Source organism: Pelobates fuscus, chromosome 1 (genome assembly GCF_036172605.1).
Source record: "Pelobates fuscus isolate aPelFus1 chromosome 1, aPelFus1.pri, whole genome shotgun sequence".
Lineage (NCBI taxonomy): Eukaryota > Metazoa > Chordata > Amphibia > Anura > Pelobatidae > Pelobates > Pelobates fuscus.
The window spans coordinates 300,296,195-300,322,460 of NC_086317.1; the positions used below are offsets into that span (position 1 = coordinate 300,296,195).

General features: G+C 37.0%; 1 protein-coding gene across 3 annotated transcripts in view; it reads left to right on the plus strand.

Moving 5' to 3' along the window:
- The window catches only part of DMD (dystrophin), a 2,317,639-nt gene extending 2,292,257 nt beyond the window's left edge, over positions 1-25,382 (plus strand). For 2 of the 3 annotated variants that reach the window (XM_063457957.1, XM_063457965.1), the window contains 2 exons: positions 10,234-10,326; positions 19,945-25,382. In XM_063457957.1, the coding sequence (XP_063314027.1) occupies positions 10,234-10,326; positions 19,945-20,042 (191 nt within the window). In that variant the 3' untranslated portion in view covers positions 20,043-25,382. Of the gene's footprint in view, positions 1-10,233; positions 10,327-16,392; positions 16,425-19,944 lie in introns of all 3 variants that reach the window. The other variant, XM_063457949.1, reaches the window with a different exon arrangement.
- The last annotated feature ends 884 nt before the right edge of the window (positions 25,383-26,266 follow it).

Below are 26,266 nucleotides of genomic sequence, written 5' to 3' on the forward strand. Positions count from 1 at the left end.
CTTTAAAGCCGTTGCGGCGGCATAGAACGCCGTAACGGCTTGCAGCCCCAGGAGCAGAGGTGTACTCACCTCCGCCGCGATCCTCTTCTGGGGGGCTGTCTGAGAGCCCAGGCAGCCCCCCTCCGGCAAATGAGGCCCCCGGGGGCCATGTGATTGCTCTCAAAGAGCGATCACATGGCCCCCTATAGCTGGCTATGGATCTGCCAGCAGGGGGACTGTTTAAAATATTAGACAGTCCCCCTGCTGGTAGGTAGTGTAAAAAAATAAATATAAAAATGTTATAAAATAAATTAAATGGCTTTTTATATATATATAATATGTATATATATTATATATATAATATATATACATATTATATATATGTAACGTCATACGTAATGTATTTTAATATTAATATTAGTATATATATTAATATTAAAATACACTTAGAATGACGTTACATATATATAATATGTATATATATTATATATATAATAGATCTACATATATATATTATATATATATACGCATAATTACAATAATAAATAAATAAAATAATTAAATAAATAAATAAAATATTGAAACAAAATATAAAATAAATTATATATTCATATGTAATTTCATTCTAACTGTATTTTGTTATTAATATATATATATTGGAAACAGAATACACTTAGAATGACATTCTATATATATCTATCTATATATAAAATACAAATAACCGCAAATATATATAGAGAGATAAATACATATAATTACATAAAAGATTACATTAGTATACACGTAGAATTTATATACCTATAAATGCATATATATTAAAATTCTACGTGTATATTTAAGTAATTTTTTAACATAATTATGTCATTTGATTAATTAAAATTTGATTGACATGCCTGACAACACAGGGAGAAAGTGCAGAGAATTTAATTCGCATGCACTATATTAGACCCTGTAACTCTCCAAGACACCATAAAACCTGTACATAGGGGGTACTGTTTTACTCGGGAGACTTCGCTGAACTCAAATATTAGTGTTTAAAACTGGTAAATTGTATTACAACGATGATATTTTAAGTAAAAGTGAAGTTTTTTTGCATTTTTTACAAACAAACGGCACTTTTATGGACTATATTATTGTTGTAATATGTTTTACTGTTTTAAAACACTAATATTTGTGTTTAGTGAAATCTCCCGAGAATAACAGTACCCCACATGTACAGGTTTTATGGTGTTTTGGAAAGTTAGAGAGTCACATATAAGGCTTGCATTTCATTTTTTTGACATTGAAATTTGCCAGATTAGTTATGTTGCCTTTGAGACCGTATGGTAGCCCAGGAATAAGAATTACCCCCATGATGGCATACCATTTGCAAAAGTAGACAACCCAAGGTATTGCAAATGGGGTATGTCCAGTCATTTTTAGTAGCCACTTAGTCACAAACACTGGCCAAATATTAGTTTTTTGCTTTTTTCACACAAAAACAAATATGAACGCTAACTTTGGCCAGTGTTTGTGACTAAGTGGCTACTAAAAAAAACTAAACATACCCCATGTTCAATACCTTGGGTTGTCTACTTTTTCAAATGGTATGCCATTATGGGGGTAATTCTCATTCCTGGGCTACCACACCGTCTCAAAGGTAACATTACTAATCTGGCAAATTTCAATTTGAAAATGGAACGTTCTATATTTGACCCTGTAACTTTCCAAAACACCATAAAACCTGTTAATGGGGGGTACTGTTGTACTCGTGAGACATCGCTGATTACAAATATGTGCATTTTGTTGCCGTAAAACCTAACAGTATTATGACATTTACAGCTAAAATGTGAGGCGGAACTACAAATTTAAAAAAAAAAATCAAATTTCTCACAGTTTTTTTTAATTTTATTCATAATAAATTGTTTCAAATACAAATATTTTATATGAAATGAAAGCCCTGTTTCTCCTGAACAAAATGATATATAATAAGTGTGGGTGCATTTAATATGAAAGAGGGGAACTACGGGTGAACAGACATATAGCGCAAATTCCAGTTTTTGTTTACGTTTTGTTTTGATCAGAAAGTGCACTATTGACTCCGTCCTGAAGGGGTTAAATGAGCACTCTAAACATTAACACTACAGCTAATTGTAGTGCAAATAGTCACTGGATGCCATATTTTTATTTGTGTTAACCCACTTTCAAATATTTCAACCTCCATTTTGTGGCTTTTAAAGTTTAATATTTTTTTTTAGCCAAGAAGGATATAGATCCAATTTTTCATAACATATGGATGGTAACGGGGTCATACAAATTCATGGTTGTGAGGCGTCTTTCTAATCCCCTGAGCCACAATGACTAGCCAATTAATATATTGAAAGCCTAATTAGTTTGATTTTAGTTTTAAACATCATTGTCAAGTCAGCTATTGATTTAAGCATTGAGATTATGTGCATGTGTAGGCCTGCTAGTGTATATAGTTCCACTTTATTAGAATACATCTTTATGGCTAATCCTGCTCTGACACTATATTCTGTAAGGATCAAAACATTACCAAGTCACTTGAGAGAGTTTTAATAAAGGCAATTTAAAATTGAGAAGAAATGCTGCTGACACTTTTATATCCTTAATGTAAGGGCTGAAATATTAATACTTTCGTCATTTCAAAATTTTTATACTGCAACAATGCCAAGAGTTCTCTACATCACATATTATGAAAATCAACCCAGTGTTTCTGAATCTTTATCACTATATACAATGATATGATCAGGGCTTAAAATGATCATTTTCTGCTAGCCATTGGTGAATGAAATTCACCCTTGGTGAGTGTGCCCTGGCTTGCAGTGTTGAGTAACTTTTAAGGTCTGGCTAGTACCATAGGACTACAAATTTTAATCTCCGATAGATTGTTAAATTTGTATTTATTTTACTTAAATTTTTTATAAGTACATATTTAAAAAAACAAAACATTTCTGTTGTGACAATGAAAAATTGTGCCTCGACACATGATCAATAACCATTTGTCAAACTGTGTAGTTTTGTAAATAGCCTGCTTCAGGCCCTAATGCAATTACACAATATATTTATGTAAAATACCAGTCACTGTTTTTCATTTTAAACCATAGGTCTTGTTTTAGCAGCTGGTTGGCTTTTCATTATTAAAAGCTGAAATGGAAGTGTAATTACGCAGGGTAGTAATCGCAGGGCCTATGATTATTCTATTTCTTTCATGTGATAACAGATTTTTGGAGGATAGACACACTAATGGCTTTTGTGCAATAGTTCTGCTGCATTATCTCCTAGAGCAATTGAATCTTCCAGGTATGTTTCAGTAGAATTACCAATACTATTAATTGGAAGGCACATACTTATTTAAACTGGCTATGATTTAATGCTCCAAGAGGTTTGTTTTTTTCTCACTTGTCTTTCTGTTATGCAAAGTATGATCACTTGTGCTTCCGATATTACAGATAGTGGATATTATGCTCAATTTCCAAAATTCCTGTGGATGAATGCAGCCTCGTTGCAAAGCAATCTGTCTTCTTTTATTTGATTGCAGCTACACCTTGTACTTTGTGTGTCATCATAAGATTTTTGTAGAAAACAAAAATGTTCTGTACCTTTCCTTATCATGCTTGCTGATAATAGAATGAACTATCTCTATGTAAGTTCTGAAGTAATGAGGCAATTTTCTGTGCGGAGAACAGACAAAAGGGGTGGGTAAGCAAGCCTAAAAATTAAACCTATAGAAACCAATTGGATGTCAGTAAATGTATTGTGTAGTAGAATGATTTATTTCATATCTCATTAAAATTACTAGATTGTGATTCCTATACTATTTAATTTACAAAAATTACAAATTGCTTCAGGAGAAAATGTACAAACGGCGGCATCTACTTTTTCCATCTCCTTGATTAATTAAGGACACATGACATGTGTGACATGTCATGATTCCCTTTTATTCCAGAAGTTTGGTCCTTAAGGGGTTAAAGGAACGTTACAGTGTTCGGAATACTAACATTTATTCCTAACGTTATTGTTTTTTTCTAACTGTACTAACGTTTTCCTGCAGTGTGAGAGCTCAGAGCGTGAGTTCCCATTTGGAGGCTAGTGTCGACCAGAAGGTCCCTATGAGACCATCTGAATGAAATTGCAGAGTTTCACTCGGTTGTTTCGTGTGTCAGAGTGACAGCCACCTGCAGAACGGCAATGTTTTCTGTTGCAGGGTTACAGCTAGAGTGACATGGCATCATGACCACTTCATTGAGATTAAGTGGTCTGGGTGCCTATAGAGTCCCTTTTAAATATTATATGATGATTAGTGATGTCCCGAACAGTTCGCGGGGAACAGTTCGCCGGCGAACATAGCGTTGTTCGGTATGCCCCCTATTCGTCATGGAGGTGGGAGGGTCTGGGAGGGAGGGTCTGCTGCTGATTGGCTGGAATGTGTCTGCTGACTGTGAGGTACAGGGTCAAAGTTTACTCAATGATGACGAATAGGGGGCGGACCGAACATCGTGCGTGTTCGCGACCGCGAACACACTATGTTCGCCGGCTAACGGTTCCCGGCGAACTGTTCGGGACATCGCTAATGATGATACATGGTCTTTTGCTAACTATAGTAATGGGTTGGTCAAGGGTTATGGATATTGTGTTTGGCAGTTTATCTAAAATACGGTATGTGCCGTACAACAGGTGTTAGGCACAGCACTCAGAGCCATCCAAACTAGGTTGGATTTGTACAGATTATTCAAATCAAAATATTTGCTTCTCTCCACATGGTCAGAGGGGCTTATGCTTGATTGCAGGAGAGTCCTCTTTTTGTCAAACTGCTCAAATGGTTTGACAAAAATAAAGGTGCTCAAACATAACGTCTAGAACAAGCCTTAGTGGTTACAGAACTTATTGTCCCTTTAAGAACAGATTTGAACGTGTAACTGCCCCACATTCCATTATAGAGGAAGGCTAGCTGACTTTGTGAAGTTAAGACGCAAAGCCATGGTAAAATACATTACATTGTTGGATAGCAAAACGTGCACACACACCAGTCATATAACCTAATTTAATTTACAAGTTGTTTCAGCTCCAATGTACCAAACTTGTGAGCTAAAAACTATTTAGATATTTGTTAGCTTACACATTTACAATCAATGTTTCTATCACACTGAATCATATGCCACATATTACTCGCCATATAAAGTGTACCTCTGAGACCATTTTTATATACTTTATATTTCATAACCGCGACAAGGTAACCTCTCCTCTTGATAAAATGCCAAGAAATAACTTTGGCAGAAGAATTGTATGTAGGGCATGTTACTGATTAATTTGCTGTTGGTGACTGGAACAAGAATACCTGGAGAAAAAAAAAAAGTACTTTATAAAAACATTTGAAAGTCCTTGATATGGCCATTGACGGAGTCCTTGCATAGCAAGACACAAAGCACTGCTTGCAAATTATTTCAAGGGGTGACTGAACCATTTAGCAATATTAAAGTACTGATAAGATAAACTTCAGAGACACATCTCTCTATACTTCATATTACCATTTAATCAAACTGATTGAATTATTAATGTGAAATGTTTGTGTGTCTCCTTGAAGGTGCACTATATTTTGAGAATTGCTCAGCTGCTAGGTGTAAAAAAAAAATGGATCAAGTAGGTATATCATGTTTCCCGTGATGAATGAAGCCCACTCGACCTGTACTCTGTAATGCTAAATTTAACACTTTTTTGCATGACTGCACAGAATGAGTGGATGGGCTTGTGGGGGGGTTGACAGAGGGCATTGCTGGCTAGGTTCCAAATTATTGGTCCCACCTGAAAAGTAGGTGGAGCTGCCCAAAAATGGGGCATGACTGTCTGGCTTTAATGAACGGTAGGCTGACTGAAGCCATCCTGGTTGACCAATCAGAGCAGTGCGTGTGCAGCAGGTTTTTAAAAGCTATGAACATGGGCTTAATGCCTGCATGGCATGAGCCTGGTTTTTATGAACTTACACTATGCTGAAGAAAGTTCCATGGTGTTCTCAGATACCGGACACTAGTAAACGAACCATGCACAATGGGACAGGAGCCAGACATCTGCATGGTATCATAGATTCCAAGACTGTTGTCAGGTGTGGTAGTATATTGTTAGCAGAGCCATACCCATTCACTGTCGCTGCTGATCCTGGATGAATATAGTTTGTCGTGAAGGTAAATGTGGTGTACTATGACTCTGAGTTTGAACCCCCTTTGAATCTGCTTCTTATCTCATGGTAAGGCAAAGAGAGGCCGAGAGCCACAGGTTAATTCACCTCCAGCAATCTCTGCCTATTATTTTTGTGTGGAGTTGGTTCCACATCAGCTGAACCATGGGGGAACGATTAGAGCCAGGATTGTTCACACACAAAAATGAGAACAGTTTGTAACAATATCAAGCGTGAATTGTTGGTAATTAAAAATGCATTTAAGATTTTAAGCTTATACTGGCAACTGGAAATTGTTATCCATTTCAGCTATTTTGGCCTGGAATTTGAAAATGACTTTGAATAATGATATTGGGACCTTTGTGTTTAAATATAGCTTTAGGGGGGCGGAGCTTGGAGCCGGAGCTGAATGGCCGCCATATCCATTCACTCCTGAGACAGCTGCTGAAAATCCGCAAACATCTCCTTACCACGACACCATCCGACCCTGTAACTGGGAGAACCGGCATCAGGACTCACACCCGCATCGATAGATGCCTTTCTTTCAGAGCCCGAAGACCGGGAGAACGAAACCGCAGACTCGGGCCTACCTCCCAGCGGCTTACCGCGACCTGGATATCCTCCTTGGCGGGACGCCTGAACAGAGCTGCACTACATCACAGAGCCCACATACCTCTCCCGGCGACAAGACTCCGGTAAATATGGGGCGCCGCACGCAAAAACCACAATCAGGCCCCACAGCTGAGCATCCAGACATTGGAGCCATGCTACAACGGCAACCACAACCCAAGATGGCCGCCGCGGAGGCCCCAGCCACATTATCACAACCCCACTTGGGGGCTCACCCTAATACACAGCCCAGACCGGACCCAGCACAGGTCCAAGTACCCTCACTGGTGACTCCTGATGACAATTCACTAGCCACAAAAAGGGACTTACAAAACTGGATGCTAGACATTCAGAAAATGCTCTCTGCTGACATAGGGACCCTTAAAAATGACATGCAAAAGGTTACAGTCCGTGTCAAGGCGACAGAGGATCAAATAACGGAAATCCACAATAATATGTCCAATATGAAAGACCACATGCAACACCTGCACGCAGTGCAACAAACCCTCACGTTGCAGATGTCCACCCAGGAAGACCGCGCACGACGTAACCATATTAAAATCCGCGGCATACCGGGTGACATAACTGCGGATGAACTGCCACACTACACCAGGAGACTCCTGGCCACCATTGTGCCCCCGGCAACTGCCCGGAAAATCACCTTGGACGGGATATACCGTCTCCCAACTCCACCGACTGCACCCACCAACGATGCCAGAGACGTAATCCTCCGCTGCACCACATCGTACGAGAAGTCTCAAATTATGACAGCACTCCGCGGCAAAACACCCCTCACATTTGAGAACTCACATCTTTCCTTCTTCCAGGACATATCTCGAGCAACACTTCAATGGCGGAAATCTCTGAGCCACCTTACCAATCAGTTACGCACAAAGGGGATACAATACCGCTGGGGACTACCAAGATCCCTCACAATCACTCATGCCGGCAATGTCCACAAGATCACCACAGGGGCGGATGTCCCTGCTCTGATGTCCACACTGGGACTCACACCGACATCTACTGAGTTGCCCCAGCAGACCGCCTCCTGGAACCCTGACACCGCAGTGACTTTTGTCCCACGGACAACAGCATCTCTGGACTCACAGACTGGACTTAAAGTTGCCCGAACCTGCGGCAGCAACGAGAGCTGCAACACAGTTCCTATTTGTTCACATTTTGTGTTTACAGTTTGAGTTGTCATTTTTGCTGTCATCTGTACTACCATTTGAAGTTGATGCATGCTCGCACTAACTTGTTACCACCCCAAGCAGCCGTACACATATCATAATTGGTAACCCCCCCCCCGCTACTCCCTTGGTTAGGAGTACCCATAACCCACAAATGCCCTAGATACCACAAGAATGGTGCTAACAACCTGGGCATCACATATAGAAGCATTTGGGACCCCACACACAAGTGAGACCGCCCACATCACCTGAACTCCCCTCTTGGCACATAATGTAACCGGTAGCGAACTACTACCATACACATACAGCCACAAGGTTCCACCCCACTCCAGGAACGTGTACACACACCGACGCCTAAAGCGCCGAACACGTAACACGCAGCTTTACTCCTCACGATAGTGCCTACATATGGGTTTTTTCTCCAGCAGACAGTCTAACTTGTTTAAATGTTGTTTAATTTTTAAGGCCGTAATGTGACCTGTGTTTCATGACCGCAGACCTCTATGCTTTCACTAACTTACCATATACGGCGTACCAAACCTGTACCCTACTCCCATAAAAAGAGGCTGAATAGCAAAAGTATAATGTATGAAAAATTTCCGTCAACTCATTGTGAAAATTGTAAATATCTCGTGTACCATGCATATACATGATCATATTGTTCACTCAGATGCCTCAAAAATAAAGAGATTTACAAAAAAAAAAAATATATAGCTTTAGGACCCCCACCTATACACAAACAATTAAGAGACGAGGGCCACAAGATAGTCAATAGCTGCTATGTTGATTGTATCGTATCCCTTCTCTGTTACTACACCCAACTGTGGTAAGCAATGTGTGACTGTCAGCAAACCTGACCGTCTGAGTGCCTCAGAGGCATGTCTCTTTAAAAGCACATAACATTTTAATCCCAGGTTAGATGGAAACAAAAACATTTAATGTTTCGTTACCTTGACAATGTAAGAGTGATATGTTTGGGTTGTGTATATGACCTCTGCAGTAAAGGCGGAAGGTATTGTGACGGAGATCTTGTTCTTCAAAGACTGACGTTGCCTAAGGGTTTTTTTTTGTTTGTTTTTTTTTTAACCACCGATCACATGATACCATTGGGGACATTTGCTTTGCAGTGATTATGTGAATTGTATTAGAAAGGTCAAATGTGTAATGAAAAAGTGTTAAACAGTAACTCACAACTGAGTTGTTTGAGTGGAGCAGGTGAGCTTTGCTAATAGAGACTAATATTAAAACCGTAATTATTAGCGGCTGGTGAAGTTTAAACAACGTGGGGTGCAGCCCTCCCAAATGGAAACACCTCTCAGTAGTAGTAGTAGTAGTAGTAGTCCTTACCATGAAAATCTTGAACAAAAAAAAACAAAACATAGGGGTTGCCACACCTGCCCCTATGGACCAGCCTCCTCTTGGTGAGCTGAGATTGTCCTGTGGCTTTATCCATGATTGGATAGAATATTCTCACTAGAAAAAGGGGTGTTGGCTTAGATGAAAGTGTGTGATACTACTAAGGCATTTAAATCTTTAAGCAACAAAGTATCTTAAAGCAAATAACTGTATAGTACTTTAACCATACTGTATGCCGATTGACTAATTTATATCTCTGAATATGCATAGAATTTTACCTGTCTATACTTGGTAAACTGGTGTGTATTAATGATTTTGTTTTTAAAGTTAAGATTCCTTTTAATCTTATAGCAGCTTCTCTCCTGGGAATGATATACCAGGAGAAAAGGCGATGATGGGGATACATAACCCAACTGTTTTTGTCCCCTTTACTCCTGATTCATTATATCAGTATCAGGAGAGGGTTGAATTAAAATGGTAGGATTGTGATTCCAACTAACCTATGATGATCCAGGACATGTGTGTCTGCCCATTCTATAAAAGAAGTTGCACATGTGGGTCATGCTTGCCAAGTGGGCACCTAAGAGCTACTGTAGACCATAACACAAATCACTTAGTAGAAGAACTGGGCAAATCATGTCTTAAAACCCATGTAAGTGGTGTTAACTGTATTACTTATGGGTGACTTTTTGACAATTGGTGTTTGGGTTTTGTGTTTTGTTTTGTGTTGTTGTTGTTTTTTTTGGTTCACTGGAACTAGAACAATTCTTCAGGCAGAACTATATTTATACTAGTTGATTAGGCTTCTCGCGTATTAAAATATACATATAGACAATCATGAAAAAAATAAGAAACCTGTTTCTCGTTTGTTATATTTCTAAGAGCTACTGTATAAAGTAAATATATTAAATGTTTTTTATTTTTAAGGTGAAGATGACCTTCTCAGTCCTCATCATGACACAAGCACAGGTCTAGAAGAAGTCATGGAGCAACTTAATAGCTCTTTCCCAACAGCAAGAGGTATATTTATGAGATTAATAATGTGTTTCATTTTATTTGCTGAAGCAGTGTTACAATTGGGTCCAGCTGCACTGAAAAGTATAACGTATGTGTGAGAGTTAACATTTTTTTTTGAAACATAAAAACAAAATCATTGCCCATAAGCCTTTGGTAATATTGTCAGTACTTATATTAATGGACAAAACTGTTTCTATTCTTACTTTGTGTAAAGGGAGATATATATTGTAACAAACCACCTCTTTTACCGGTAGCATTTTGTCACAGATCTTACAGTAACCACAGCCTTCTAGGGTAATCAATGTCCAGGACACATACAGTTCAGTTTTCCTTTTATTTGATGGTGCTTTAAATAATAATAAACAAAACAAAATGCCCTGCTCTTACTAGACACCTTACTTCCAGAGATGTGAACTCTTAAGTTAAATCCAAGTTCTGGTCTGTTACAGAGCAACAAGTGCTGTTGGAGCACTGGCCCACCCTGCTCTCCAAATGCTCCGCCCCAGGGACCTTTATCAAGTTTTGCAGAGTATCAGCAATGTATATTGCAAGCTTAACATCTCTCCCTGGGACATTTAACTGAAAAATCTCTGGCTGCTGTTTAGCAAAGCAGGCCTGATCTATCTTCCTTCAAACACTATTCCACATTTTCGCTCACACTATTTTTTTTAAAGGTTGACGTCAATGAGCTGCAACTTGATTAATAGAAAATCTGATTGTTACTCTCTTTCATGATCTATTCTAAATAATAGAAAATATCAAACTTGACAAATGATATTCTTAATGAAATTAGCAGTATATCTCTTGTGTTGTATTATAATAGCCTTGTTCCAGTTATCATAATGGACATGTAGTTGAGAAAAGTATGTCGAGAGAAGATTTTTGTCTCCCATTGGATAAATTAGTTAGTTGCTTAAAGATTTTGTGTGAAGACAACATAACTAAAGGATTAAATAAAGCATATACTCTTTTTCACTTTGTAAGTTTATTGAATATAATATGCAGAAAGAACAATAGGAAACAATACAGGACACGCAAGGAAGGGACACTTAGCGAGGTCATTACCCCTTTGCATCAAGAAGAGAAAGGATGGATAGGCATCAGCCTTGGCCATTTAAAAACTATACCCTGTATTCTAGCTTGTGCTGTGAATGCAGTAATACGGATATAGCTGGTTGCTGAACGAGAATGAATCACCATTCATTTTGTGCAGAGTAACAATTTCCTTTGTGAGAGATATAGAAGAAATATGTGGCGTTAGTCATCAAATTATACCCTTCATTTGGTAGATGGAAATGTATATGGTCTTAAGCCACTCAATAAAATAAGTGATTTACCATAATATTAGGAGTTTGCACTATAAAACATGATCACCATATAATCATTAATATCATAAATATGTATAGCAGTCTTTTTGAAAAAATGCTTTTTTTTTTTTTTTTACTTTTTGTCATGACAAAGTTTGTCGGGAAATCTGGTCCCCCAAGGGTCAGCAGAGCTCAATTGTCGTTTCCTAAAATGTTGGGACTCTTGTCTACTCTCCTTTACTACCGAGCAATCCACCTGTTGAGGAATACGCATAAGCTCTGGATTAACCGCTTATGTGCTCAGGTTGGTGGAAAACTGCCTTCACTACTGTTGATGGCTAGCCCCTTGAGTACTCCAGTGCTCTACTCGCTGCTACTCACTCTACACCAAGTGCCCCACTGACGTACATGGCTCGCTGTAATAAAAACAATGGGGAGAAAAATACATTGGACAGTGGATGGACATTGTTGAGGAGCTGTGCGACATGGAGACACTCATGGCCTCACTATGGGGAATGACAGAGAAAAGTGCTCAGTTGTGGGCTCCATGGCGAGATATTATTGCATTGAGCGCAGCTACCCCTGACCAGCAGTTGACTCCATTGACAGGCACAGACCAAGAGTTGCTCTCGCTGCTTCAATAATCGACTTCACGGTCAATTGTTACCTGAACCCTGGCTGACAGATGTAGAGGTGGACATCCAGGTCGGATGACATAAGTGAGTGGGCTGTGGCGCAGTGGGTGCAGTAGAGGAGAGCTGGTCACCCCACCCCCTTCCTTTTTTTTCCCCTTTCTTTTTTTTCACCCCTTTATTTCTCTTCCTTCTCCCCCTCCCCTCCCCCCCCCCCCCCTCTCTACATTCCTTTTGGGTATCTGCAAGGATACACCTGGAGGACCTGGGTGGGTAGGATGGGTTAAAGTGACCACAATAGGCATTTTGCCTCCGCTAACATGCCTGAGACAGCCGGGTACGAGCTTTACTTCCCCACGACCTGCACTTGACCTAGATTTTGGTCAACCCAAAATAGCTCAGATGTGTAATCCAAGTTTTAACTTTATCTTGTTATACCTTCTATAGGTCACTGTTCACTGCATCCTGATTTTACCATAGATGAGAATAAAAGCTGCCTCTTGTGCTACAGTCTGTAACCGTTCTTGCAACCGTTACTCTCTTATTATATTAGTTACGCAAAAATACTTGATCTTTTGTATGTAAAACCAAAATTAAAAATATCTAAAAAGAAAACAATTACGACATGAAGCTCAATAGTCTTCTAGGATCTATATGGTTCACAACTGAAAGGTTTTCTGGAAGAATGTGGTTTGGAAGGTCTTCTAACTATTAGAAAAAATAGACTAGTGCTCTCAAGTCCTTACAAACTGAAAAAAAAATTGTTGGATCAGAAGTATTAATAGTTAAAACCACTGTACCCCTACTGTAATTGTGGGTATGCTTTGCCTTATTTGTAAAGATGCATGAATGGTCCTGATGTAATTACTTTAGAACTCTTGTTTCTTCACCACTGGCAGTCAACATTGAATGGTAGGTTTTGGACAAATATCCTCTTCTCCTGGAAACATAATTTTTATAACCATATTTTACTAGATCTGACGAGTTAGTCATTAGCCCCAGCTGCTATTGCTACTGGGATCAGGGCACTGGATTATTTGAACCTCAATTTTCACTTTTGGCAACTAAACTGTGCCCATCTCTTGATCTTTGAAATGTAGACCTTGAATACAATGGTTTCATTTGTATTTGTTAGACCAATTGTAGTACTGCTTCCATGTCTTACGATGCTGCGAGAAATTGTGTTAGGACATTGTTATTCCTGTCCTTTCCTCCCCTTTGTCTAGTTTCTCATAGTCTCCCATGCGACATCCCTGAGCTCTACTGCACACAGCAAAATCGCATCTGCTACAGCTGACAATTGCAGCTGTTGTGCTAAATCAAAACAGATGTCAAAGCCAGAGGTCTGCTGTTCTGGGGAAATAAGTGATTAAATACCACCTCAATCGTTTATTTAACCCTGGCAGAAAAAAAAAAAGCCATGTAGCAAAATGTTTGTGCATAAAGTGTGCACATAAATCTCTGTGCTTTAACTTAAAATGTAGAATTGTTATTCTTGTCCTGGGCGGAAAGTGTCTATGCATAGGACCTGCTTAAATATTAGTTAGTTTGATTTCTTACAAAACACTGCATCCATATTTTTCTTTAGGTTTGTTGCTTTAATGAGTGCACAACCTGAAAGGCTGTCTTTAGAGATAGCTTGGTATAGAGTGTGTGATATGAAATATCACTATAGGCTGTGGTATTACATGTGCATTTGGATCAGGTTCAGGAATTTTGTTGTTAATCTCTTCATTTAATGTTCAAAAATTACTGGATGATTTATTGATTCTCTAATTTGTATTATGTCACAAACGATGTGTGCAATGTCCACGTCAAGACGTATCTTCATGCCTTAAAGTCATTATTTATAAATTTTTTCGCAAGTCAATAGGTGAGGAGCAGCTCCCCTCTGACTATATCCTGTTGCTGCTCTTTACTCTGTATCAGCAGTAACCATTAGGTATCCCCGTAATGTGTTGGCTAATTTTTCGTTGGCCCAAGCATATGGTATATTTATGTAGCCTTCTTCAAATACCTGCAAAAGTGTGTTTCTCCTTCTTCTACAGTCTGTTAAATACATGGAGAACTGTTAGCAATGTCTTCTAGGTAACAATAGGTTAATTCTCCTATGAAAAATACTGACTTCTTGTGCACTCCTGTTAAGCTTTAAAATATTTTAAAAATGGTAAGCAGAATTATTGCTTGTGTCCCAATATATGCCCAAGGAAACACTAGAGAAATATATATTTAACATTGATTACTTTGTTCCACACTTGTTCTGTGAAGGCGGCGTGGCATTCAGCCACAATACTCATGAATACATACACAACATACTCACTCTTCCATGACATGCTGGTCCTTCTTCCAACTAGAATATTATCTAGATGGGGTATGCAACATTCGGCACTCCTAGATGTTGTTGGAAAATCATCAGGGGGAGATGTAGTTCACAACATCTGGATTTGGAAGGTTGCCCATCCCGGACCAATAACTTTCCTCTATACTTCACTAGTCTACAGGTTTATTTTATCTCTAAAACAATGAGCCCTGGAGTGTGACCTATACTGCTATATTTGCTGTGGCAATGAGCACCCAAGGTTAAATAAATTTATATTGGTAGAATTAATAGCACTCATAAGAGCCTTCTGCCTCTTGTCAGGAAATTTGGGGGAGGGTGTATAAATAGCCGTTCTATCTCCGACACTAAGCATGATCTATCTGGTCATGACTTGACATTTGTGCCTGTATGGTATCTATAAATGTGCCTGAATTGCCCTGCTACATGAGAGCAAAAAGTGGGACAAATGCTGCTTTTTATTCTCTCATTTGGAACTATTATAGTTCAGGTAACAAAATAAAATTAAAGGAGCAGTTCAGGTAACACCAGATATGGGCTGGAGAACTGAAGTTCATTAAAGGAATGCACAGTTTTGCTCATATTTTTAAATTAATTGCCAAAATAATAACTAGATTGCAATTTATTTTGCCATAGCTGGTGCATAAGGATATTTGTATTTCCCGTGGGGATCTTTTTATACATAATTAGAGACACTGATGGTTTTGCGACAACGCAAGTTTATTCACTGAAATACATTTATACATAGCCTTCTCTATTGTCCCTTTAAAGCACACATTTAACTTCTATACTAGAGGAAAAGGTTAAAAAAAAAACTGTCGACTTTATGTCCAACCATTGATTGTGTTCATCTTTTATTTTTTAATTTTAGACTTTTCCACAACACAACTCAACTGTTGTGTTCTAAATGTTTGTAATTCATATTTCAATTCACTGATGAGTAGTAGAAAAAACTATTCATAAATGTGTCTCTGTGAAATATTGACTAAAAGGGATTAATCGAATATTGATTGTGAAGATTTCAATAATGGTTTTAAACCTAGATATGGCCTGTTGCTAAAGATCCTATTCATCATGTACAGCTTTTTGTCCATGTATGTTGCTTTGTAAAAAAAAAAAAAAAACTTGAAAATAAAATGTGAATAAGTTAAAATATCCACTAGCAACCATTAGTAACTTTTATAGTAAAATCTCCTTTGTGGTCACATTTTAAAGCACGCACTGCTGCAATATCAAATATTTATGAAGGTATTATTTAGAAGTACTTGTTTATATGGTTCTTCAACCCTTTTTCTAATTACATCAATTGTCCAAAAACTGGTATTGGTACAGTAAAGCACCATTTATATGTACCAAAAAGCAGTGTGTTGAGAGGATAATCAATTTGTGCTGCAAATTGACAAAGCTGGTAAGCAATCTTATAATATATTTTTTGTGAATTCTGAAATGTTATTTTCACTATAATCCGGCTCTTGAAAACAGGATGGCTAAAATGACACCATTTTTCCTGGGAGAAGAGCCATTGATGTATCTTGTGGGAGCAAAGTGATTAGCAGCTGAGAAAGCTGAATGCTAATTTAACCATTGGCACAAGACTTTTGGCCGTTCTAGAGCACTCGTAGTCGTGTCCATATGCCTCTGTCTGTCTGCTTTTCTTATTGGTTCTTATAAAATTACATCTATCCTCAAACTTTATTTATGAAACAAAGGCTTGACTGTTTAAACTTTTATATTCATATTTCCTTTTCTTTTTCTTTTCTTCTCTAATTTCTTCTTTCTCACAAAACAAAAGGAAGAAATATCCCTGGAAAGCAAATGAGAGAGGTTAGTGAGATCTGGGCTCACTGCCACTATCCTGTGTGTGTGTGTGTCACATCTTACATTCTGTGCCTGGCATTTTTGCAGCTACAAGTCTCTTTAGCTGAGTGCATTTTGCAAGCATGCTCTAACATGCCAAAATTTAGTACCTCTCAACCATTAGTGGAGCAACCGTAAGCTTTTGGAAAGGCTTGAGTGTTCACGGAATTGTTTTGCCCAGAATAAATTAGAATTAATTGAGATTTGGCTGTTCCGTCCAGAATCATTTGGCTGTATCTCTTCATATCAATTTTATTTTGTCACAAGTAATCCCTGGGTTTTCGTTTGCTATGAGAAGATTTGTTTTAACATTATTAATGTGACACATTGGTGCTAGCTTTTTGTGGTCTGAATTTAAAGAATTTAATGTACTCATACCTTACAAGCTTTTATTATCAATTTACACATTTTGACTTGAATTTGTGGAGATGTATTAAACCATCCATGTATATGTTATTTAGATTTTATGCCAGGTGAGGGGAGTTAATTTTCCCATGGGGCAGTTCCTGAACCAATAATTTCCAGAGTCAGAATGACCAGATTTCACTTTTAAAGAGGAGGTGAATAGGATGGGGGAATTTACAGGTAAAAAAAATCCACATAATGCAGGTTTTCAGCTCTATAGAAATCTGCATTTTGATAGATGGCCTCCGATAAGGGAATATATGCTTACATTGACCACAAGAGACCGTGAAGTATGCATGATAATTGATCAGTAGATCTTATGGTAACCAATGTAGATGATTGCTGTCACTGTCACAGATTGTCTCTTCCTAATAACTAAATATAATATAGTTTATTAAGTATATTCATTTGTTAAATATTAGACTTGGGAAGGCGATAAGCCCAGTTTTGATAGTGTTGAGAGGTATGAAGTTAATTTTTAGTGCTGTTAACATTTGCTTTTTCTGTAACTGCGTAAAACCACCTGTGAGTTTTGTGTTAAATCTGGTTATTACTAACCTTGAATGTAAAATAGCTCAACACATTAAAATGCAACAGCAAAGCACATGCACTTTCAGCTTATGAAGAAAAAAAACTACCATTACAGATTGGTCAATGTTCCACATCCTTTTAGATCATTTCTCCTTTATGGTATATGTTGTCATACAGGTGTATGATGTGTTTGTGTATAAATCATTTCTCAAATCCCTCATTTCCATCTCCTTCATCCATTTCCTGCCACTTATTGATCTTCTGATTTATTTATTTTTAGATTTTTTTTATTTCCAAATTGTACCCCTTTCTTTTTCCTTCTGCATTCAAATTATTTTCTCATTGTCTTTTTTTCTGAAATCTGTGCTTTTTTTTTTTAACGTGGTTATACTTTTAAACCATGACAGTCCTCCCTATAATCTATTATGTATTCCCTTGACATTTGTAGTTTCCAAATACCTGCCCCTGCTGTCTGAGGCTCAGAGACATTTAGCATTTCCTCCTATTCAAGGGATGGAAAATAATTTACCAATTTTTTATTTTTTTTGTGCTATTTAAGTTCTCTAAAGGAACCTTGATTGAATGTAGGTTGGACTCCATAGTACAGTTTAGCTCCTAATAATTGCAAATGATTTTAATTGAGAGATAAGCGATAGCAACATCATTTGACTGCCCACTGCAAGTAATTCTAAAAGGAAATAAAAGTAAAAAGTCTGATTTCATGTTCATGCTGTTCTTTTACATATTAAACACAAACATACTTGTAGTAAAAAATAAAAATAAGAAGAAGAAACAGTCAGCCTTACTGAAAACTAAGGCTAGATTTACATGACGGGTGCCTGTAGGCAGACTTCCCCGCCTTCCAAAAACATATCCATTTCTTTTTACACTCTCTGTGATATGTGCATATTATTTTATATATATATATAGCGCCAGCAAATTCTGTAGCGCTGTACAATCTCCCTCCCTTCTCCAATTACCTCACAGCAAAATATAGATCTAAAAAGTGCCCATTTGTTTTCAAGGTAGGTGCCCCGTTGGCAAATCTGTCCCTACTGTAAATTGCACATTAATGTTTCAGGCTGTAATATATCTTAAACACTGACAAGTATTGACATTGTATTCTTCCAGGAGCTGAGCATTTCTTTTAAAGTGACACATTATCTTTGAAATAGGTAGAATGTTCCCCATTTGATATGCAGAATTAGATTTTTCAAGCAAAGTCAAAGATAGAGAGTAGTATGATGTCTGAGATCCTAGCATTATTCTTTCCTGTTCCCCAGTATCAAATCCTTTAGCTTTATTAATATTTCATACATAGCTTTCTAAAAAAAACACATTCAATTCCCAAGGCCATATTTTCTTTAGATGTACGGATGTAGCCAATATTTCAAAGCATGGCATTAATCCGTCACATTGCATATGTTTTGTACATTAGTGGTTTGTGTACGTATGTATGTGTGTGAGCTCTTTTAAAGCATGTAATAATGCTAATCTGTTACATTTCCACTGTTTGTTCTCTTATGTTATCTGCATAGATGTTCATTTGATGCTGCTTTCATCTTGTTGTTTGGGAAGGGGCGGGGGGAGGGAAGTCGTGTTTTTGTTTAGTTTTTTAGTAATCCAAGCCCTTCTTAATCCCCCTCCCCCTTATTTTTCTTCTTCTTCTTCATATCATGTACATTTTGCTGATTGGATGGTGTACTAATAATGCCACCATACCCCTACCTTCACAAATCCCATTACAATTTTACCCAATGTTTTGTTAAAGTATTGCAAATGGTTTTGTGTTCACAATTTAGTAATTTTATCATTAACCCCTTAAGGACCAAACTTCTGGAATAAAAGAGAATCATGACGTGTCACACACGTCATGTGTCCTTAAGGGGTTAAAGAAGTTGTTTTGTCTCCTGTATTTTATGGATGTTAAAGCACAATGATTCCCTAAAAAGTTAATTGTACTCTCTCTAAAAAAAAATGTTCTGCAATTGTCCCTGTTTGAGATTTTCTGAAAATCATATACTTTTTTTAATTTTGCACTACCATGTTCCATTTCCTTGTGGAGGAGCATACCGATGTAGTCCATAGCCCCTGGACTCCTGAATGTTGCCAGTATGTTTTAACTAGGCTGTTATAGTCATCGTTATGTGACCCGAAACTGAGAACTGACTTTGCTGAGATATTATTTTGCGTATCTTGAAATTTTTTTTTTATTTTTTTACCCCCTGTCTGCTGTATTTTTTATTTTTATTTTATTTTTTTTACCCCTGGCAAAATAATTGAAACCCATAGGTAACAATGCTATGTGCAGAATGCTGTGATAAAAATAGATTTACATTTTCTTGCCTGAAGAATAGTTTTTAATCTCAGAATATGTACATCGTCTCACTCAGCATGTAGAGAAAAATGGTTGGCAATAAACCGTACAGTTCTACACTATTTCAGTTTGTGCATGTAGAAATTAATGAGTCAAAGTAACAAACTGATTAACCATATTTATTTTTCATGTTCAAGTACAATTAAATCAGTGTTTTTTTTCTTTTCTTTTCAGGAAACCATGTAGGCAGCCTTTTCCACATGGCTGATGACTTGGGAAGAGCTATGGAAACTTTAGTAATGGTTATGACCGACGATGAAGTGACAGAATAACAACGTCGTACATACACACACAGCATGTGTTTTTATATAACAATCTTCGTACAACAAAGGGGATTAGACTGTAAGAGTTTACAAGAAAATATCTATTTTTGTGAAGGGTAGTGGTACAATACTGTAGATTTCACTAGTTTCTTAAGTCTGTTATTGTTTTGGTAACAATGGCAGGTTTTTAATGTCTATGCAAATGTACAAAACAAAAGATGAAAACTACATGTAAAATCTTGATAGCTTAAATAATAATAATTATTAAAAAAAAAAATCTTGCCATTTCTTTTTATGGAGGGCAATTTTTGGGTTGTTTAAAAAAAACTTTATATCAGTTATAAAAAAAAGAGATTGTAAACTAAAGTGTGCTTTATAAAAATAATGAATTACTTGTTTATAAAAACCCTTTGAAAAAAAAAAAAAAGAAAAAAAAAGGCAGTGCATTGACTTTAGCATCACTTTGGCTTTGTATCTGTAAAACAATATCCATGTGTTTTGTTGCTTTTCTTTCTTGTGTATCCAAAAACACTAGATATAGCACCAAATAACTGTCAGATAGCTACAACTAATCTTGCATATACTGAAGACTCACTTGGATGTAATGAAAAATGAAAGGGAAATGGCCTGTAACTCATCTCGCACAACCACATTGTTTGTGTTTCTCGTCACCTCTGGAACTTTTGTTGTAGCGAAACATGTCTCCCAGACACTCCACGTTTCAGAGCATAGTGGAGCCACTAACCTCTGGTGCTTGAATTTCTGTGCTATATTACTGCATTATTCTTAGCCTGAGAGGCTCAGTCATGATTTGCCTGGTGGAATAATCATTTCACCAGCAACACTTACATTTTGATAGTTCTAGTAGCAGATGTTGCCCTGCACTGGAACCACGTTTCACGATTATTACACTGCAGATAAATGAATTATGTAAATGCCATGTCTCTCGTTTTAGTTTTCTTCCTCATTTACTCATGGATTCTTGACATGAGACACATCTATTTTAAATGTAATCTTTCATTTTTTTTGTTCCTGTTTTGATTGATAGATTTTGCCCATTATACGACCAACGGTGCTAAGTGCTCCTCAAAACTTGGTCAGAGTGTTGGAGTTGTGCAACTAGATATAAAATTTCAGGTTCCAATACAAGATTTTAAAACACCACTAAGTATATTTGAAAAGATACGGTATAACCCAAATTTGAATTATAAAATTAACCTGTTAACTACTTTTGAACACTGAGTAACGGCCAACTACTCTGGCCAGCCTTATGCACATCCGTGGAGTTGGTTGATCAGAAAACGTGTGAATTACTCTCATTAGGGATCAGTGTCCAAATATTATCCTGCGCTGGTGTCCAAAGAAGCGGAACAAATCTGGAGTGGCAAGACAGTACCAAAAATGTAGGACTGTCCTGCCAAACCCAGGACTGTTGGGAAGTATGCTGTCATTTGAGTGCTACAAGAAGCAGGCTCCCTTTCTAGAAGAAAATAGTTTATTTTCTATAGCTAATCACAAGTAAAACCACAAATGCAGACCTATGAACATGTGAAAATGATTAGTAGAACTTGTATATAAAATATAGTTGCACCTATATCTACTGACCAGGGTGTCATGTAAGCTGTGGTTATGCTGGCAGTGATATTTTTGTTTTGAAATGTGTTTCTGAACACTATCTGGGAGATTTATCAAAGTGTTCTGAACCATTTCTTTTACTTTTGGAATCTAATCTGGTTGTATTTATTAAATACCGGTAGTTATACAAATATGCATTTCAGAAAAGACTGGGTAAAAAATTATAGCAAAATTGGTCATTCCCTACATAGCCAAAAAGAAAACGTACATTCATCATTAATACTAGAGTTCAAAAAGAGAACAAATGAAAGAAAACCAACAGATATAATAAACTATGATATAAACTCCAAAAAAAGGTGCATATCTGCTGCAACACTTTGATATTTACCCTCCGCCCCCTTATATTTTTGGTTTTGGAGCATCAATAGCTAGATCATAAGTATTTAATACTAATTATTGTCTCAAAATGGCCAGACAAATGGATAAATAATATTTCTGAAATGTCTTTTTGACCAAGACGTAAATTAACAGTATTTTATATTGTGCATAATAACTATACCGTTTAATTACTGTAAAACAATGTTGATTAATGGTTGTTGATTGCAGTTTAGCGCACTCATTCTAGTCAAACTAACCTTTTAATTCATAGACCTAGATTTCTAGAAAGAGGCTACAGTTTCACCAACCATGCGTCTTAGTAGAAGATGTATTTAGGCTACACATATATATTGTATATAGCTATTTGAAGACTCACATAAGCTAGCAATGGTTTTTCAAGAAGCCAAAATGTGTCTTACGGCAGTGACTGCTAAATAGTATTTCTGAGTTAGAAGAAGCTGGTGTCCTCCACCTTGGGCTATTTTGCTGATTTCTTTATACTTTGGAAAAAAAACATTGCACAATAACCAATTGCAAGTTTGATTCAAATTAATGGAGGTATTGGCGAATTCTTTATCATAAACTTGAAGATTTAAACATAATATCATTCAATAATATATCCAGTGATTCTTTTCTTTTTTGTTAAACTTCCTTATTTATAGGTGCACTCGCTAAGTGCTTTAACCACACTACAGTTTATTGCTGTAGTTCTGGTGCAGTGACTTAGTAAGTGCAAGACTATCCTTTTAGCCTGGGACATCATTTTTGGAGTCTTACCTTCCAGAGTGCATCTAAAATCTTTGTTCGTGTAAGAGGGGTTTTGGAAAGTAGTCAAAGTCCATTTGGCAGCACTGAAAGGGTTGAAGGTGATGAGTTATAGTGGTTATGGTGACTTAGTGTGCATTTTGGGATTACAACCATATTCTTCAATTTAATAATCAACTACATCAGTGTGACTATAAGAAATGTATATACATTTCTCATAATAGCATGGTCAAATCAATTCAGAGTAAATGGGTTCTCAAACCAGCTTCCCTTTTAGACTCAAATCCAACTAGCTTTTATGATACACGTTTTGAATTTCAGTAAATGAACTGTAGTAATCCTGTTTGAAATGCATAAAGCTCTTGATGAGCCAATGCATAATGGCTTGTGACCCACAACCAACAAATTAGTTAGAAACACCTGATCGTTTTCATAATTAGGTAGTCACTGTCAATCACGCAATGCAAAAGATGCGTTTAAATGTGTGGTTGTGTGAAACTGAATGCAATTGCAGCAACTTCAGCACCCACGCCCGTATAAAACAGTGCCTGAAAATGACTGGACATAAATGCTTAGTGGAAGTGGAAACGTAAACAAAAAGTAGGCATGATATTTAGTGGTTTTATTGCAAATGCTGCATATTCTATGCAGAATTATGCTCATTTGTAAATCTAAAAATGTGCCTATACTGCTTCAAGAGTCCGACTCAAAGCTTTTCAAATTTCAGGTTTTTTGGTTTTTTTTGGCTCATCTCCAAATCCATTTAGATATTTCTGTATTTTATCAAAGGAAGAAAGAAAACTAAGACGTTGAGTCATGTGCTACATGTTTGTAAATCTCCCAAATGTGTTTCAGACTGCCTTTTAAATATACTTTTGTGTGTGTGTGTGAGTAAAATTGGAATCTGTCCTTAAGAGATCTAACTTGCTAAATTGTAGGACAGATTGAGAATAACTACTGCATTTACTACTGAGATATTTCCAATAAAAAATAGTTGTAACTTTTATTATGAATCTAATATTTATAGCTAGCAGCGTGAAGACAAAACAACAATCAATGGTTGTTCATGAACACCTAAAAAGTAAACTAAGTTTTATGTAGTGATTTTAAGGTTTTATTTATTTCTTAATCTATTACAGGCGTATAGGTGAGGGTGGAGCTTATAAATTATTAGTTTATAATGTAATATCGCAAGTTTCATTTCAAAGTGTACCGTGAGTGACAGAGTAAAAAACATGAAAAATCTTGCTTGTGGATATTGCTGGCGTGTTTGAAAATGTTGATTCCCAAATACCAGCAACAAACATTGTCTTCCTGTGGCCATAATGCAGTAAAGACAAACTTGCAAGATTTTGCTATTCCCCACCCATTCCAGCAGCACTGTTACAAGGAGCCTTTAAACAATTGATAGATAATGGAGATGACTGAGTCATATATTAGTTTCTTAGCTATGTGAGGATCAGTACAGGATCAATGGGGAACATAAGGTTTATTTTGTTTTTGTTTTTCTCTAGGATGTGGGTTTATGGGAAAAAGAAACAAACCTTATATATATATATATTCAGAGAGGGTGATAGTGTACGATTTAGATATATCCCAAATGCACTGCAAGCTCAACTAATAATTTATGACAAGGGGCTTTAGTAGTTAAATTTCAGCTAGTAATAGTTGGTGTTTAATATGATTTATTTTATTTATACTAAATTAATAACTGTTATTGTATCAGAAAAAAAATACTAGCAGAAAAACAATGAAATACAAAACACTCCTTAAGCAGGATTGTTCTTGCAATCACAGGCATTAGAAATTATACAATTTAAAATATATGATGGTGCTCATTTATACCTTTTTTATGTTTCTTTTTTGTGTGTCCTGGTGGGGATTTGGTAGGGACATGCGGAGTTGTAGCCTATTTTAATTTGTCTAATTAAGCAATAAATTGATTTATGGGGTCATTGGAAGAGGATTATGTTCCCCATAATGACCTACTGCCCAGAAATATATTTGTTTTACACTATATTAGCTTAGTTCATGTTAATATACCATATCCAAAAGTGACTGAAGTGATCCAGGTTTTAAAAAATATATATAAATTGTAATTTAGCACATGTAGCAAAAGTCCAATACTAATGGCAGTTATTGGGACAAGAAGGAAAAGGGTGCAATTATGATGTCTTCAATCCTGGTCCTAACATAAAATCAAGGCCTATCTTGAATGATCTTACAATATGTCTAGAGGCCTGGGGCTACATTCTTGTGTGGAAAATTGGAGATCTTGTTTATTATGTGCTTACCAATTTCAAATTTCCTTTTGACTACCCTGACCTAGAATGTGGCACATGCTTTTATGAAAAGTTACATTTTACCTACATGTTTCAATACTGTAGCACAGTGCCCTAAGCGATCAACCAAAAATGATCTGTTGTAGCCCATTCCATTGATCAAACTGGCACTTTTAATTATATGACATTGATAAAAGGAAGGTCACATACTGTGAAAGTCACCTGTAGTTTGAGATATTGAATGGCAATGAAAGTGTCTATTAAACTTATTGGCAAGAGTTTTAGAGGCCCTTATACTGACAGTAGGTAATTGCTGCTATTGCAAACCAAAAAAAAAAATAGAGAGAGAGAGAGAGAGAACAAAAATGAAGCTATTTACTTATTTTGCAGTGTCATAAGAAAAGATGAGCCATTGGAAAGTGAATTGCTTTAACAGACTTCCAGGAAATTATAGCTCTCCAGTGAAAGCAATCAGCAAATCAATTTTCACCAAATGTGTTCTCAGCTGCATACCGTAGTTTAGATCAGCTGGCATCTCATGTCAACACTTTTGAAACAGGGTACAATAGCTACAACTGTGTGTTTATCTTAAACAGTTCACATGCCAATATAAAGCATATATCCATAGGCACAAACTGAAGGGCTCTTTGACAGCAGTGCTTCTGCAGCTGTTTATGACCTGTTTATTGGATCAAATGGACAAACACGTTAGATTATTACATGGAAGACACGTTTATTATATATATACATACTATTCTATTACTCAGAATCTAGTGGTAGAGCGGGAAACCTTTTACCTCTAACTCATGGGTAGCAATGTCTGATGTGCTATATATAAAACCAAGAATAATGCTGGACTGCATGTTACATCTACCTCACTTTGGTTTTGTGATGTTCTTAACATTGTATCATCTTCATCACTTTACCCATTGTAATAACTGCCATCGTGCAAGTGGTGCAATCAATACATATCTTTTAAAAGGCCTTCACTGCAACCACTGTGGAAGATGCAGTCCCAGACAAAGTGAACCAATATCTGTCACCGCTGTTTATCTGTTGATCATTTGATGATCCCTTCATACCTTTGAACACTCCAGCTTACCCCAGGGACTCTGAGATTGACAGTTGATTATCAATGTCGCTGAGTGGTGCAATGTATCCTCTAGTTTCAATAGTGCATACTTACCACCATCTGACCTTACTATAAACTAGTCCCCGCACACACACACCAAG